Source organism: Dreissena polymorpha, chromosome 4 (assembly GCF_020536995.1).
Source record: "Dreissena polymorpha isolate Duluth1 chromosome 4, UMN_Dpol_1.0, whole genome shotgun sequence".
NCBI classification, from domain to species: Eukaryota; Metazoa; Mollusca; class Bivalvia; order Myida; family Dreissenidae; genus Dreissena; species Dreissena polymorpha.
This window is the reverse complement of record NC_068358.1, coordinates 49794102-49808127: the sequence shown is the minus strand read 5'-3', so window position 1 is coordinate 49808127 and position 14026 is coordinate 49794102. Positions and strand designations below refer to the sequence as shown.

The 14026-nt window shown below is 36.3% G+C and overlaps 1 protein-coding gene across 1 annotated transcript; it reads left to right on the top strand.

The window, feature by feature from the left end:
* The first annotated feature begins 6449 nt into the window (after nucleotides 1–6449).
* Nucleotides 6450–14018, top strand: LOC127878415 (zinc finger protein 724-like). The gene is made up of 8 exons (XM_052424939.1): nucleotides 6450–6482; nucleotides 7290–7401; nucleotides 8112–8227; nucleotides 9428–9613; nucleotides 11702–11867; nucleotides 12358–12566; nucleotides 13179–13319; nucleotides 13761–14018. The coding sequence occupies exons 1-8, from the start codon at nucleotides 6450–6452 to the stop codon at nucleotides 14016–14018; spliced, it is 1221 nt and encodes a 406-aa protein (XP_052280899.1).
* The last annotated feature ends 8 nt before the right edge of the window (nucleotides 14019–14026 follow it).

The following is a 14026-nucleotide window of genomic DNA, read 5'->3' as shown; positions in this document are numbered from 1 at the left end:
AATCAGTGCTATGGTTTGGCTGTTTCTGCTTGTATTGCCACATCTGCTTAAGATTGTCCATCCTTTGTTTCAAAAACATGTGTTTGTATACTTGCTGAAAGACATAAAACTTGAAATGAAGACACAAAATGATAATGAGGGTTTAAATTTTTTGTTTAATGCTGACAAAATAGAGAATACCATGCTTAAAGTAGATTTAATAACCTCCCAATTGCAGGAATTTGTGTTCGCATTTTCAATACTGTCTGGGGTACATGTCCAGCGCCCTGAGGTCTACTAGGGTCCTATTTGTCATTGCCATTACTTGCTGCAAATTACTACATGCAACGCCGGGATGTATTAGTTACTAGTGCGACAAGGTCTTGTTAATTCAGATCTATGAAAAGAGAAGATGATTTTTTTTTAAATAAATTAAACATAATTATTATTTAAGAATGCTTTACTTTATGATTGCAAATGCCAAGCTATTGGCAATATTTAAGCATAAATGTCTTGCATGGTTGTCAATGCTACTGTTTTAATACCCTCTCAAGTTAATGCCTCTAGACGACCATGTTTATCTGTTACCGTAATAATTTCCAGAATGACAAGTACTCGGAAAAGTCCTCTTCTTGAGGCCTCTAACAAGTACAAAACAAGAAAACAACACACAGAATACAATCTCATGGGAAGTGAAACAGAAATCACTACTGCGACTATACAGGAATTTGATTCCACAACCCAAACTGATGTCAACTCTATATCGACTAGGGTAGGTGCGGAGACCTTAAATTATGCACAAACCCTAGATGACGTTAACTCTGTTTGTGTCAAAGTCGAGGCTGATCAATGGTGTAATATAGCTGCTTGCTTTTATTCTGGGCGTGCAAAATCAGAACAGGTTCTAGAGAAAGAAATATGTCAAGAAACCGACACATTCCATGGCAGAGGAAAGCGTGGGGATGTTTATATCCCCTGTCCAGTAAAGACCCCACAAGGTGGGACCAAGAAGGAGCCAGTGTTGGATAAAATACAGGATGCTGGTGATAAACTCCCTGAGGAACACAGACTGAGGATTCTAAACGAGTTGCCACCGAGCCAGATTGGTTCTCAAGAAGTTTTCATAGATTTTGAATATGGTCAGTTTATGCCAAGTGAACAACATTCTTCCTCCGATTTGACTTCTGTCAGTCATTTGGCTTTAAAAACTGAGGCAAATTCTTTGAGTTCCTCACCAGTTCAGGTTTTGCATACGAATGTAAGTCCTTCCATAACATGCAGGTTAGTGACAGCTGCCAGTTCTAAATCTACTGATGCTTTGGGTAAAAAGGAGTGTTGTGATATATCCATTGAAAGAGAAATTCCTACACCTCAGCCCATTGGGTTGTCAAGTGATGTAACAGACAGTATGGACCAACAATTTGCAATATCACCAAGGAATGATTCGCATCTTCCAATGCCTTTAATTAGCTATGACTTAAAGTCAAGTCTATCACATAACATTTCTGAAAGTCAGAGCAATAAAGTGCCTTTGTCGATGAGTTATCAAGTTGAAGAAGTTGCCATGACATCCAAGGTAGTGAATTCCAATCTGGTAGTAGAGTCTGGTGATTGTTCTTCTGATGACTTTAAAGAGATATTCATTGAAAGAAACAAAGTTACAAGCAAGAGCTATCATTCAACACTTCCAGTACCAAAGAAGTTTAGTAGTCAAGGTTCTTCGATAGGTTTAGTCAAGCCATGGCGTACAGTAAGAGGTATTATTATTTATAAAAGCTCTCAACAACTTTAGTATATTATTTGTATTATGTGTATTATTGCAAATATCTTACGATGTAAAGTAAGATTTTAAACATTGAACATTTGGCATTATGTGCTTTATTTAAAAACAAAAACATTTGTTTACATCAACCAGATTGTGATAAATAGCACAACTTTACTTCAATCTGCTCTTTTTGGAAAAGGAAATAACAAAAAATGTTTTTACAATAAGCTAAACGTATTGGTTCCTTATGTTGATCATTTAAACTGCCTAACCACTTGAAGCTATTGGGTAAATCAATAACTGCCATACGTGCCGATTAAAAGAGCAAATGCAATGGTCCTGTGACTTCTCCAATTCATTTGTAAGGATTTTTGAAAGTCATCCTGTTTTGGAATCACATGTGATGTGTCAACAAATCAGATTAAATGCAACTGTCTAAATACTGAAAAGATGGTTTACATAAACCTTGAGGTATTACAGTAGTTTAATTGTTATGATATGTTTGCAGAGAATGCTGATAAAATGACTGCCCCCCTTATTCGGAAACCAGCTAAGAGAAAATTGGACAAACATAGTGACCTAGTGGGTGTTAAGGTATGTATAAGTTACCGGTATTTTGTTTTGTTGTATTGCTTTCAACTTCTCTTCAACTACAATAGAATTTCCTTAAAGTTTGATGATAGCAAAGTAAGAAAAACTGGCTGCAGCAAGTTTTTAAATGATCATGGCCTTTGGTCTCTTTTCGGCTAAAAATATACAGTGCCAACATTTATTTTAAGCTCATCTATTTAAAAAAATGAGCTATTGTCATCACCTTGGCGTCGGCGTCATATCCTGTTAAGTTTTGTGTTTAGGTCAACTTTTCTCATAAAGTATCAAAGCTATTGCATTCAAACTTGGTACACTTACTAACTATCATGAGGGGACTTGGCAGGTTAAGTAAGATAACTCTGGCGTGCATTTTGACAGAATTATGTGCCCTTTTTATACTTAGAAAATTGAAAATTTGGTAAAGTGTTGTGTTTAGGTCCACTATATTCCTAAAGTATCAAAGCTTTTGCTTTCATACTTGCGACACTTACCTACTATCATAAGGGGACTGTGCAGGCAAAGTTATGTAACTCTTACTGGCATTTTGACAGAATTTATACTTAGAAAATTAAAAAATTTGTTAAGTTTTGTGTTCTGGTCCTCTTTACTCCTAAAGTATCATAGCTATTGCTTTCAGACTTGGAACACTCGCAAACTATCTTAAGCGGACTTAAAAGTCAATTTGTATAACTCTGGTTGTCATTTTGACGGAATTATGGCCCTTTTTTTACTTAGTAACTTTGGATATATGGCTAAATTTTGTGTTTACATCCACTTTTCTTCTAAAGTATCAAGGCTATTGTTTTCAAACTTCAAATACTTTAATAATATCACGAAGTTACTGTACCTGGCAAGTTGAATTTTGACTTGACCTTTGAATGACCTTGACTCTCAAGGTCAAAAATTAAATTTGGCTAAAATTGCCATGACTGCGTTATTTATGATCAGATTTGATTGATATTTTGACAAAACAACTCTTACCTGACATGCTACAGTAGACTTCACCCAAACCACCCCCATGCCCTATCCCCCCCCCAAAAAAAAAGAGATTTGTGTATTATTATTTTTTTGTTGAAAGATCATCTTATAAATGACCATACCCTCACACTATACCCCCAATGACCCATGTATATCATGGTGAGCTTTTGTGATTGCCTTTTGTCCGTCGTGCGTCGTGCGCCTTCAAATTTGCCTTGTTAACTCTCTAGAGGCCACATTTATTGTCCAATCTTCCTGAAATTTGGTCAAGAGATTGGTCTCAATGATATCTTGGATGAGTTCGAAAATGGTTACGTTTGCTTGAAAAACATGGCTGCCAAGGGGCGGGGCATTTTTCCTTATATGGCTATATATGGCTATAGTAAAATCTTGTTAACACTCTTGAGACCACATTTTTGTCCAATCTTCATGAAATTTGGTGAGAAGATTTATCCCAATAATATCTTGGACGAGTTCGAAAATGATGCCGGTTGGTTGAAAAACATGGCCGCCAGGGGGCGGGGCATTTTTCCTTATATGGCTATAGTTAAACCTTGTTAACACTCTAGAGGCCACTTTTATTTTCAGATCTTCATGAGACTTGCTCAGATGATTTGTCCCAATGATATCTTAGATGATTTCAAAAATGGTAACCTTTGCTTGAAAAACATGGATGCAAAGGGGCGGGGCATTTTTCCTTATATGGGTATATATGGCTACAGTAAAATCTTGTTAACACATTGATTGTCCGACCTTCATGAAACTTGATCAGGAGATTCATCCCAATAATATCTTTGACGAGTTTGAAAATGATGCTGGTTGATTTAAAAACATGGCCGCCAGGGGGCGGGGCATTTTTCCTTACATGGCTATAGTAAAACCTTGTTAACACTCTAGAGGCCACATTTAATTTCTGATCATCATGAAACTTGGTCAGAAGATTTGTCCCAATGTTATCTTGGACGAGTTCGAAAATGGTTTTGGTTGCTTTAAAAGCATGGCCACCAGGGGGCGGGGCATTTGTCATATATGTCTTTATATGGATTTTGTAAAACCTTGTTAACACTCTAGAGGTCACATTTTTTGTCCAATCTTCATGAAATATGGTAAGCAGATTTGTCTTATTGATATCTTGGATTAGTTCGAAAATGGTTCTGTTTGGTTGAAAAACATGGCTGCCAAGGGGCGGGGCATTTTTCCTTATATGGCTATAGTAAAATCCCAATAATATCTTGGACGAGATCCAAAAATGATGCCAGTTGGTTGAAAAACATGGCCACCACCGGGGCGGAGTATTTTTCCTAATATGGCTATAGTAAAAACTTGTTATCACTCTAGAGGTCACATTTAGTTGCTGATAGTCATGAAAGTTGGTCAGAAGATTTGTCCCAATGATATCTTGTATGAGTTCGAAAATGACTTTGGTTGCTTTAAAAACATGACCACCAAGGGCGGGGCATTTTTCCTTATATGGCTTTAGTAAATCCTTGTTAACACTCTAGAGGCCACATTTATTGTCCAATCTTCATGAAACAGGGTCAGAAGATTCATCCAAATAATATCTTGTCATCTAAGGTGAGCGACTTTGGGCCTTTCAGGCCCTCTTGTTTGAAAGATCGTCCAACTATCCCACCCAAGAATCCCCCCATTTTTTTTTCATTTTTATTTATTTTTGGAAGATCATGTAATAAATGACCACACACCCCACACTATACATCCCTCTCCACCCCACCCCTCCATCTTTTTTGATTGAAGCATTGAGATAGGTCCCTTCACCTAAAATAAAAATAGAAGAGCGGTCTGCACCCGCAAGGCAGTGCTCTTGTTTAAGTCTTTATTCACTTTTGACAGATTTTTTATAAAACTTTAACTGCCCGATAAAGCTTAACGAGTAGACAATGTTCCTTTTCTCTTGAAAATAACATTTCTTTACCTGTGTGGGTAGTATTAAAAATATTAGTGTGAATGAGTTGAAATTTACAAACACATTTACCAGCACGTGGAGTTGAGCCCAATTATATATGGTTGTGATGATTTGTGCACAACATAAGTTGTCTTCCCTTTTCCTTTTTAGCAAATAAAATGCACTCAAAAAGTATTGCTCAAACTCGAAACTTGCTAATTTGATGAAACGCCTATTTATATAAGTATATTCAATGGCGTTGTACAATATATATATATATATATATGTACATAAAATTGATTAAATATAAGATTGATTTATACTTATTAAAAAATAAATTACAGTGGTATTTTATGCAGCATTAATTAAAGGATTAATAATGCTCATTGAGTCATTGCCAACCTGAAATGGCTTGAAAACACCCGGCGGTGACAGGAAGCCGATTCATGAGCATTAATAATCTAAAATTGTGTGATTTAAATAAAAATGTTGTAAGAAACTTAAGCAATTCAACAATACCGGCTACAATATTAAAACACAGGAACAGTAAAATATTATGTAATAAATTTATATAACTAGGGTTAAGACAATGTCTGCTAGAGATTGAAGCCTACATAATATTTTAAACAGCGTTTGAACTTGCGCACCTCCATCTTTTGGTTCAGTTTTTTCAAACATAAGTTGAGTTTCAAGACAAATAACAATTGTGGGGTTATCTGTCGTCTATAGGTACATTTCTAGATCATTTTATAATATACACATCTGAATATTTTGTGAAAAGAAGACCTTTATAACTGCTTGTTGAACTTTATTCACATTTTAACTCCTGAATTACATTACTGTGAAGATGATTGTGAAGAAGCAACTTTGTTTTTAACCAGTTTTGGCTGAACTGTTTCACTTGCTTCGTATTGTCCACTGTATAATATATCTCAGATTTGTAGTGGGGGCATCCGTGTCTTTGATACATTCCAGGTTTATGTTTAGCTTCTTTCCATTATATTAATGCTTCCAGAACTAATTGGCATCTAGCTTTAGCTGTAGCTTTCCAATAAAAGAAGCATGATTAAGTTTAATATATTTCTGGGTATTTTGTAATAATCTCATTTGTATTTAAGATTAAAAAGTTGATACGTCATTCAAATTTTCAAACAAGCAAGCCTATATTTGTATTTTATAAGTTAAAATTAAGAAAATTTTAAAATCTCAGCAAACCTTATCGACATCACCATAATGGCTAATGCTCACATATTTATGCCCCCCTTCGTATGTCCGTCCGTCCACCAAATGGTTTCCGTATGATAACTCAAGAACGCTTAGGCCTCAGGTACATTGATCATGACTCGCAGATGACCCCTATTGATTTTAAGGTCACAAGGTCAAATGTCAAGGTCACGGTGACCCGAAATAGTAAATTGGTTTCTGGATGATAACTCAAGAACACTTATGCATAGGATCATGAAACTTCATAGGTACATTGATCATGACTCGCAGATGACCCCTATTGATTTTCAGGTCACTAGGTCAAAGGTCAAGGTCACGGCGACTCAACTTAGAAAAATGTTTTCCGGATGATAACTCAAGAACGCTTACGCCTAGGATCATGAAACTTCATAGGTTCATTGATCATGACTCGCAGATGACCCCTATTGACTTTCAGGTCAAAGGTCACGGAGACTTGACACAGTAAAATTGTTTCCGGATGATCACTCAAGAAAGCTTATGCCTATGATCATGAAACTTCATAGGTAAATTGATCATGACTCGCAGATGACCCCTATTGATTTCCAGGTCACTAGTTCAAAGGTCAAGGTCACAGTGCCAAAAAACGTATTCACACAATGGCTGCCACTACAACTGACAGCCCATATGGGGGACATGCATGTTTTACAAAAAGCCCTTGTTTCATTTTACTAAACTTTAAAAATGACATTTTTAAGTACAGTTTGTTTGAAAAATGAGATATTTCAAAGCTTTTGCATGGGATACCTGTTTGTTTTTTATTTGAAGATAATTATCAGCATATAATGTGTATAATGTAATCAATATTCTTTGTCTTTAACACCATTGCAGAGAGTGAAGAAAGCTAAGACACCAGCAAAGGACAAGACTGAGATCAGTCTTGGACAGAGAAAGATAAGCATTTATACAAAACTGAAACCTCCAGATGACGACAACTTGCTCTGTAAGTCAAAGAACAAAATATCCATGACCTTGTACTAGATAAATAATGGCGCCCTGTGCACTTAGTTAACGATTTAAGCTATTGTGGTCTAAATTCAGCATCCTGTGTTGTGCATTGACAACCTTTTGCATGTTACCAATTAACTGACAACAGTTAAATCAATCTTGATAAAACTTTGTTAGTATGTTAAAATTGAAAATATCTAGACCAAGTTAGAACATGGGTCAAGTACATACAAAAAATTTGGTGTTGCACATAACTCTAAAAGTAAAATAATATTTAAGAACCATATCAATCTTATTATTAAAACTGATATCTCTGTGTATAGTTGAACAATTAGGCTGTCAGAGATTGAAATTACAGTAGAATCCTGATTTCAACGCATTTTTAAAGCTATTGAACTCCCTGGGCTGTTTTTAGATAAATATAAATGTGCAACTTTGTAACATTCATACATATATATATATATATATATATATATATATATATATATATATATATATATATATATATATATATATATATATATATATATAACCAAATTATATATAAAAAAAATAATAAATTATATATATATATTTATATTTTATCATATATTTATTTATTTTTTATATATAATTTGGTTTTTTAAAGCTAAACCTGTAGTTGATTTGAGCTTTTGATTTTAATGAAATGTCATTGTTGTATTGTGATTTGTTTGCTCTCAATAGACTGTGTAGAATGCAACAAGGAGTTTGAAGGGGACTGCCCTCTCCATGGACTCTACAACTACATACAGGACAAAGAGGTGGAGCTTTGTTTATCTGTAACGCACACTCTTAATGTGGTAGAGAGAAAAAGGAAATGATAAAGCTGTTTTATGCCCCCGAAGCAGGGCATATAGTGATTGGAATGTCCATCTGTTCATCACACTTTGCGTTTAGGTTTCGCAAAAAGCTCATACTTTCTATGTCGCTTCAAATAGCAATTTCATATTTTGCATGCATGTGTATATGGACAAGGCCTTTCCATACGCACACATATTTTGACCTCTGTGACCTTGATCTTGAACGTAGGGTCCGTGTTTAGGTTTCTTAATCTGCGTTTAGGTTTCGAAAAAAGCTCATAACTTCTATCAAGCGTTAATAGGGAGCAGAAGTCATCCTATGGTAACAGCTCTTTTTCGCACTGTGAATTTATGAATGTAGTAAATTCTCATTCTTTTAACGATGTCAATACATTTAAGAAATACGTAAATATGCCGTCTGATTCTAATTCAAAGAGTGTTTCCAGCACATTTTTATGCCCCTGAAGGAGGGCATTTTTTATGCCCCTGAAGGAGGGCATATAGTGATCGCACTGTCTGTCTGTCCGCTGTTCGTCCGTCTGTCCATCACACTTTGCGTTTAGGTTTTGAAAAATACTCATAACTTCTATGTCCCTTGAGATATAACCTTCATATTTGGTATGCATGTGTATATGGAAAAGGCATTTCGATACACACAAAAATGTTTGACCCCTGTGACCTTGACTTTGAACCTTGACATGCGCACAACATTTTTACCCCTGTGACATTGACCATGAACTTAGGGTCTGCGTTTAGGTTTCCAAATCTGCGTTTAGGTTTCAAAAATGCTAATAACTTCTATGTCCTTTGAGATATAACCTTCATATTTGGTATGCATGTGTAAATGGACAAGGTCTTTCCATAGGCACACATATTTGTACCCCTGTGACATTGATCTTGAACTTAAGGTCCGCGTTTTGGTTTCAAAATATGCGTTTATGTTTTGAAAAATGCTAATAACTTGTATGTTCCTTCAGATATAACCTTAATATTTGGTATGCATTTGAATATGGACAAGGCCTTAACATACGCACACAAATTTTTACCCCTGTGACCTTGACCTTGAACTTAGGGTCCACGTTTAGGTTTCGAAATCTGCGTTTAGGTTCCGAAATATGCTCATAACTTCTATCAAAGCGTTTATAGGGGGCATATGTCATTCTATGGTGACAGCTTTGTATACCTTAATATCCACTGCAGGTGCCAGAAGAGGACCCCTATAGGTCTGACCATACCCTGCCTGAAGACCTTGAAATTAAAACCTCAACAATAGTTGGAGCTGGTCTTGGAGTATTTCCAAAAGTGGGACTGAAGTCCAGGATCATGTTTGGACCGTATGAGGGCGATATCATCACTGATAACCAGAAGTCAGGATATCGCTGGCAGGTGAAGCTGTATCAAAGTGATGCTTAGCTTGATGAATTTATACTTATTTCGAGTGTGAATTCATGAATGATTCAACCAAGTCTAAATGGTCAAACATAAAGAACTGCATTAGCAACAAATGCATTCTCTATCTAGCAGTCTATAAAGGGAATTTAAGATTTATTATGCCACTTCAAAGTGGGAGGCTTTAAACATTGTACCAGTCTATCTTTCCCTCAGCATGTCTGCTCATCCAAAAGCTTAAGTTTTCCGCTACTCTTGAACAACTAGGTTGATCTCATGCAAAGTGTAACTGTTTGATAATGTTGTTGTGTACATGATGGAAGAAAAGGAATCAGGACTAAGATGTATTTTGGCAGAATTATGGTTTTCTACTCCTGTTTAATTTTTGGGTTGATCTTGCTCAAGTTTCATTTTCCCACTTCGGACATAATTATTTAGACAGAAATTTTAGCTGCAACAAGATTTGACAGAGTAAGGGCCTTTGTCTGGTTTACCTTGATAGAATATTGAGTCCCAAAATACAGTACAATGTATCTAAGTGCTTGGCGGATTTTGCTCAGACTTAAACAGCCGAATGTATATAGTGTGTTAATGATTGTTTATAAAGAAATTTAAACTTCGACCAGTTTTGGCTTATTTATAACATTTCATCTGTTTTTCTACTGTACAATTTATATTCAAAATATCTGTAGCAAAACATATTTCATGAATGTATCAGTGTTTGTGACATATTTCTGGTTCACGTGTATATTTATTACGTGTTGTATTTAAGCATGCTGGCATGTAAAGATTTAACACATCTTGTGAATCTGATTTGGTTATAATTTAAAATTGGTGTTTCATTGAAGGTTATACGGAGTGTACTATTTTACATGAATGAAACTTAATAATTAAGAACCAATTCGGTGTGAGCTGTAAAAACATTGTATTATAATTGCCGCTGTTGAGTTTCTAAATGCATTCTTTGGTATTGTAGTCTAACATTGGAATGTTGCTCTTAATAACAAGTAAATGAGGTATAATATTTTCTTGTGTTTCAATCTTGTCTACCTGGGTTTTGAGCGCACCTGAGCACTGAGCTTTTGTGATCGTTTTTCGTCCGTCGTCCGTTGTGCGTTGTGCGGCGTCAACATTTGCCTTGTTAACTCTCTAGAGGCCTCATTTATTATCCAATCTTCATGAAACTTGGTCAGAAGATTCATCCCAATAATATCGAAAATGATGCCCGTTGGTTGAAAAACATTTTTCCTTATATGGCTATAGTAAAACCTTGTTAACACTCTAGAGGCCACATTTATTGTCCAATCTTGATGAAATGTGGTCAGAAGATTATTTTGTCTTAATGATATCATGGATGAGTTCGAAAATGGTTAGGTTTGCTTGAAAAACATGGCCACCATGGGGGCGGGGCTATTTTCCTTATATGGTTATAGTAAAACCTTGTTAACACAGAGGTCACATTTATTTTATAATCATCATGAAACTTCGTCAGAAGATTTGTCCCAATGGTATCTTGGATGAGTTCGAAAATGGTTTTGGTTGCTTTAAAAACATGGCCACCAGGGGCGGGGAATTTTTCCTTACATGGCTATATATGGCTATGGTAAAACCTTGTTAACACTCTAGGGGCCACATTTATTGTCCAATCTTCATGAAATTTGGTCAGAAGATTGGTCTCAATGATATCTTGTATGAGTTCGAAAATAATTATGTTTGCTTGAAAAAATGGCTTCCATGGGGCGGGGCATTTTCCTTATATGGTTATATTTAAATCTTGTTAACACTCTAGAGGCCACATTTACTGTCCGATCTTCATGAATATTGGTCAGAAGATTCATCCCGATAATATCTTGGAAGAGTTCAGAAATGATACTGCTTGGTTGAAAAACATGGCTGCCAGGGGCGGGGCATTTTTCCTCATATGGCTATAGTAAAACCTTGTTAACACTCTAGAGGCCACATTTATTTTCCGATCTTTGAAAAACTTGGTCAGAAGATTTTCCCAATAATATCTTGTTATTTCAGGTGAGCGACTTTGTGCCTTTCAGGCCCTCTTGTTTTATATTAGGATTTTATGCATTTCAGATCTATAAGGAAGGCAAAGCAAGCCAATTTGTGGATGCTCAAGACAAGGCCACGTCTAACTGGATGAGATATGTGAACTGTGCAATGACGGAGGCAGATCAGAACCTTGTAGCATTCCAGTACAAAGGAGGCATCTATTACTGCACATTCAAGCCAGTTCCATCAGGTACATACACATTGTATGACTAAATAATTGAATACTAAATGATGGGGCTGTCTTGGCAATATGATTCGATTCCCTTGAACTGCTTTATGGTCATAATACATAAAAGGTATAGTGTTCTCTGTGTATTTTTAGTTTTTCTCACAGCACATGGTTACAGCAATATTTAATAGGTGAGAGTGTGAAATAAATGGTTAAAAAGTTGAAGCTATAACTCATTCTTCCACCAAGTTTGAGTGCGTTTTGAGAACCACTTCAGGTATTCGCATTATTCAGCTTTTTGCCTAGAAAGACCTCATAAACATCGAAATATACTCAACACTGTTGTGAACTTGACCAGTTTTCATTTGCACAGCGAAATTCAATTTTAATCATACACAAATCCTTTCTAAATTATACACGAAAGTCTACTAAAGGAATTTAGTGTCACATCGAAAAGGTGAACATTTTCTCATGTTTTTAAATAACTTGTTAATATTAACTATTGCTTCAGGGGAGGAACTGCTAGTTTGGTATGGAGATGAACGCGCTAGAGAACTTGGCCTTGCATGTAGCCAGAGGGGTACCTTGAAAAGACACATGAGGATACATACAGGAGACAGACTGTACAAGTGTGAGATATGCGGTTATGGATGCAAGCAAAAGGGTAATTTGAAGACACACATGGTGATACATACAGGAGAAAAACTGTACAAGTGTGAGGTGTGTGGACATTCATTTAGCCAGAGTAGTTCCTTGAAGACACACATGCGGATACATACAGGAGAGAAACTGTATACGTGTGAGGTGTGTGGTTTTGCATTTAACCAAAAGGGTAGCTTGAAGACACACATGGTAGTACATACAGGAGAAAAACTGTACAGGTGTGAGGTGTGTGGTTTTGAATGTAACCATAAGGGTAACTTGAAGAAACACATGGTGGTACATACAGGAGAAAAACTGTACAAGTGTGAGGTGTGTGGACATTCATTTACCCAGAGTAGTACATTAAAGACACACATGCGGAAACATACAAGAGAGAAACTGTATAAGTGTGAGGATTGTGGTTTTGCATGTAACCAGTGGGGTAACTTGAAGACACACATGCAGATACATACAACAGAGAAACAATACAATTGTGGAATGTGTGGTTTTGAATGTAACCATAAGGGTAACTTGAAGAAACACATGGTGGTACATACAGGAGAAAAACTGTACAAGTGTGAGGTGTGTGGACATTCATTTACCCAGAGTAGTACATTAAAGACACACATGCGGATACATACAGGAGAGAAACTGTATAAGTGTGAGGATTGTGGTTTTGCATTTTACCAGAGGGGTAACTTGAAGACACACGTGCGGATACATACAACAGAGAAACAATACAAGTGTGGAATGTGTGGTTTTGAATGTTACCATAAGGGTAACTTGAAGAAACACATGAAAATACATGGAGAAAAACTGTACAAGTGTGAGGTGTGTGGACACACATTTTCCCAGAGTAGTACATTAAAGACACACATGCGGATACATACAGGAGAAAAACTGTACAAGTGTGAGGTGTGTGGACAAACATTTACCCAGAGTAGTACATTAAAGGCACACATGCGGATACATACAGGAGAAAAACTGTATAAGTGTGAGGTGTGTGGACACACATTTACCCAGAGTAGTACATTAAAGACACACATCCGGATACATACAACAGAGAAACTTTACAAGTGTGGAATGTGTGGTTTTGAATGTAACCATAAGGGTAACTTGAAGAAACACATGAAAATACATGGAGAAAAAACTGTATAAGTGTGAGGTGTGTGGACACTCATTTTCCCAGAGTAGTACATTAAAGACACAAATGCGGATACATACAACAGAGAAACTGTACAAGTGTGAGGTGTGTGTGCATTAAACCAAAAGGTTAACTTGAAGAAACACATGGTAGTACATACAGGAGAAAAACTGTACAGGTGTGATGTGTGTGGTTATGCATATAACCAGAAGAGTAACTTGAAGAAATACATGGTGGTACATACAGGAGAAAAACTGAACAGGTGTGAGGTGTGTGGACATTCATTTACCCTGAGTAGTACCTTGAAGACACACATGCGAATACATACAGGGGATAAACTGTATAAGTGTGAGGTGTGTGTGCATTTAACCAAAAGGGTAGCTTGAAGACACAC

Excerpts from the sequence above, each read along its gene's own strand:
- LOC127878415 (XM_052424939.1), top strand. The coding sequence starts at position 6,450 with ATGGCTAATGCTCACATATTTATGCCCCCCTTC. Across the intron at positions 8,228-9,427 it reads TAACGCACACTCTTAATGTG|GTGCCAGAAGAGGACCCCTA; the intron begins GTAGAGAGAAAA and ends TATCCACTGCAG. Across the intron at positions 9,614-11,701 it reads AGTCAGGATATCGCTGGCAG|ATCTATAAGGAAGGCAAAGC; the intron begins GTGAAGCTGTAT and ends TATGCATTTCAG.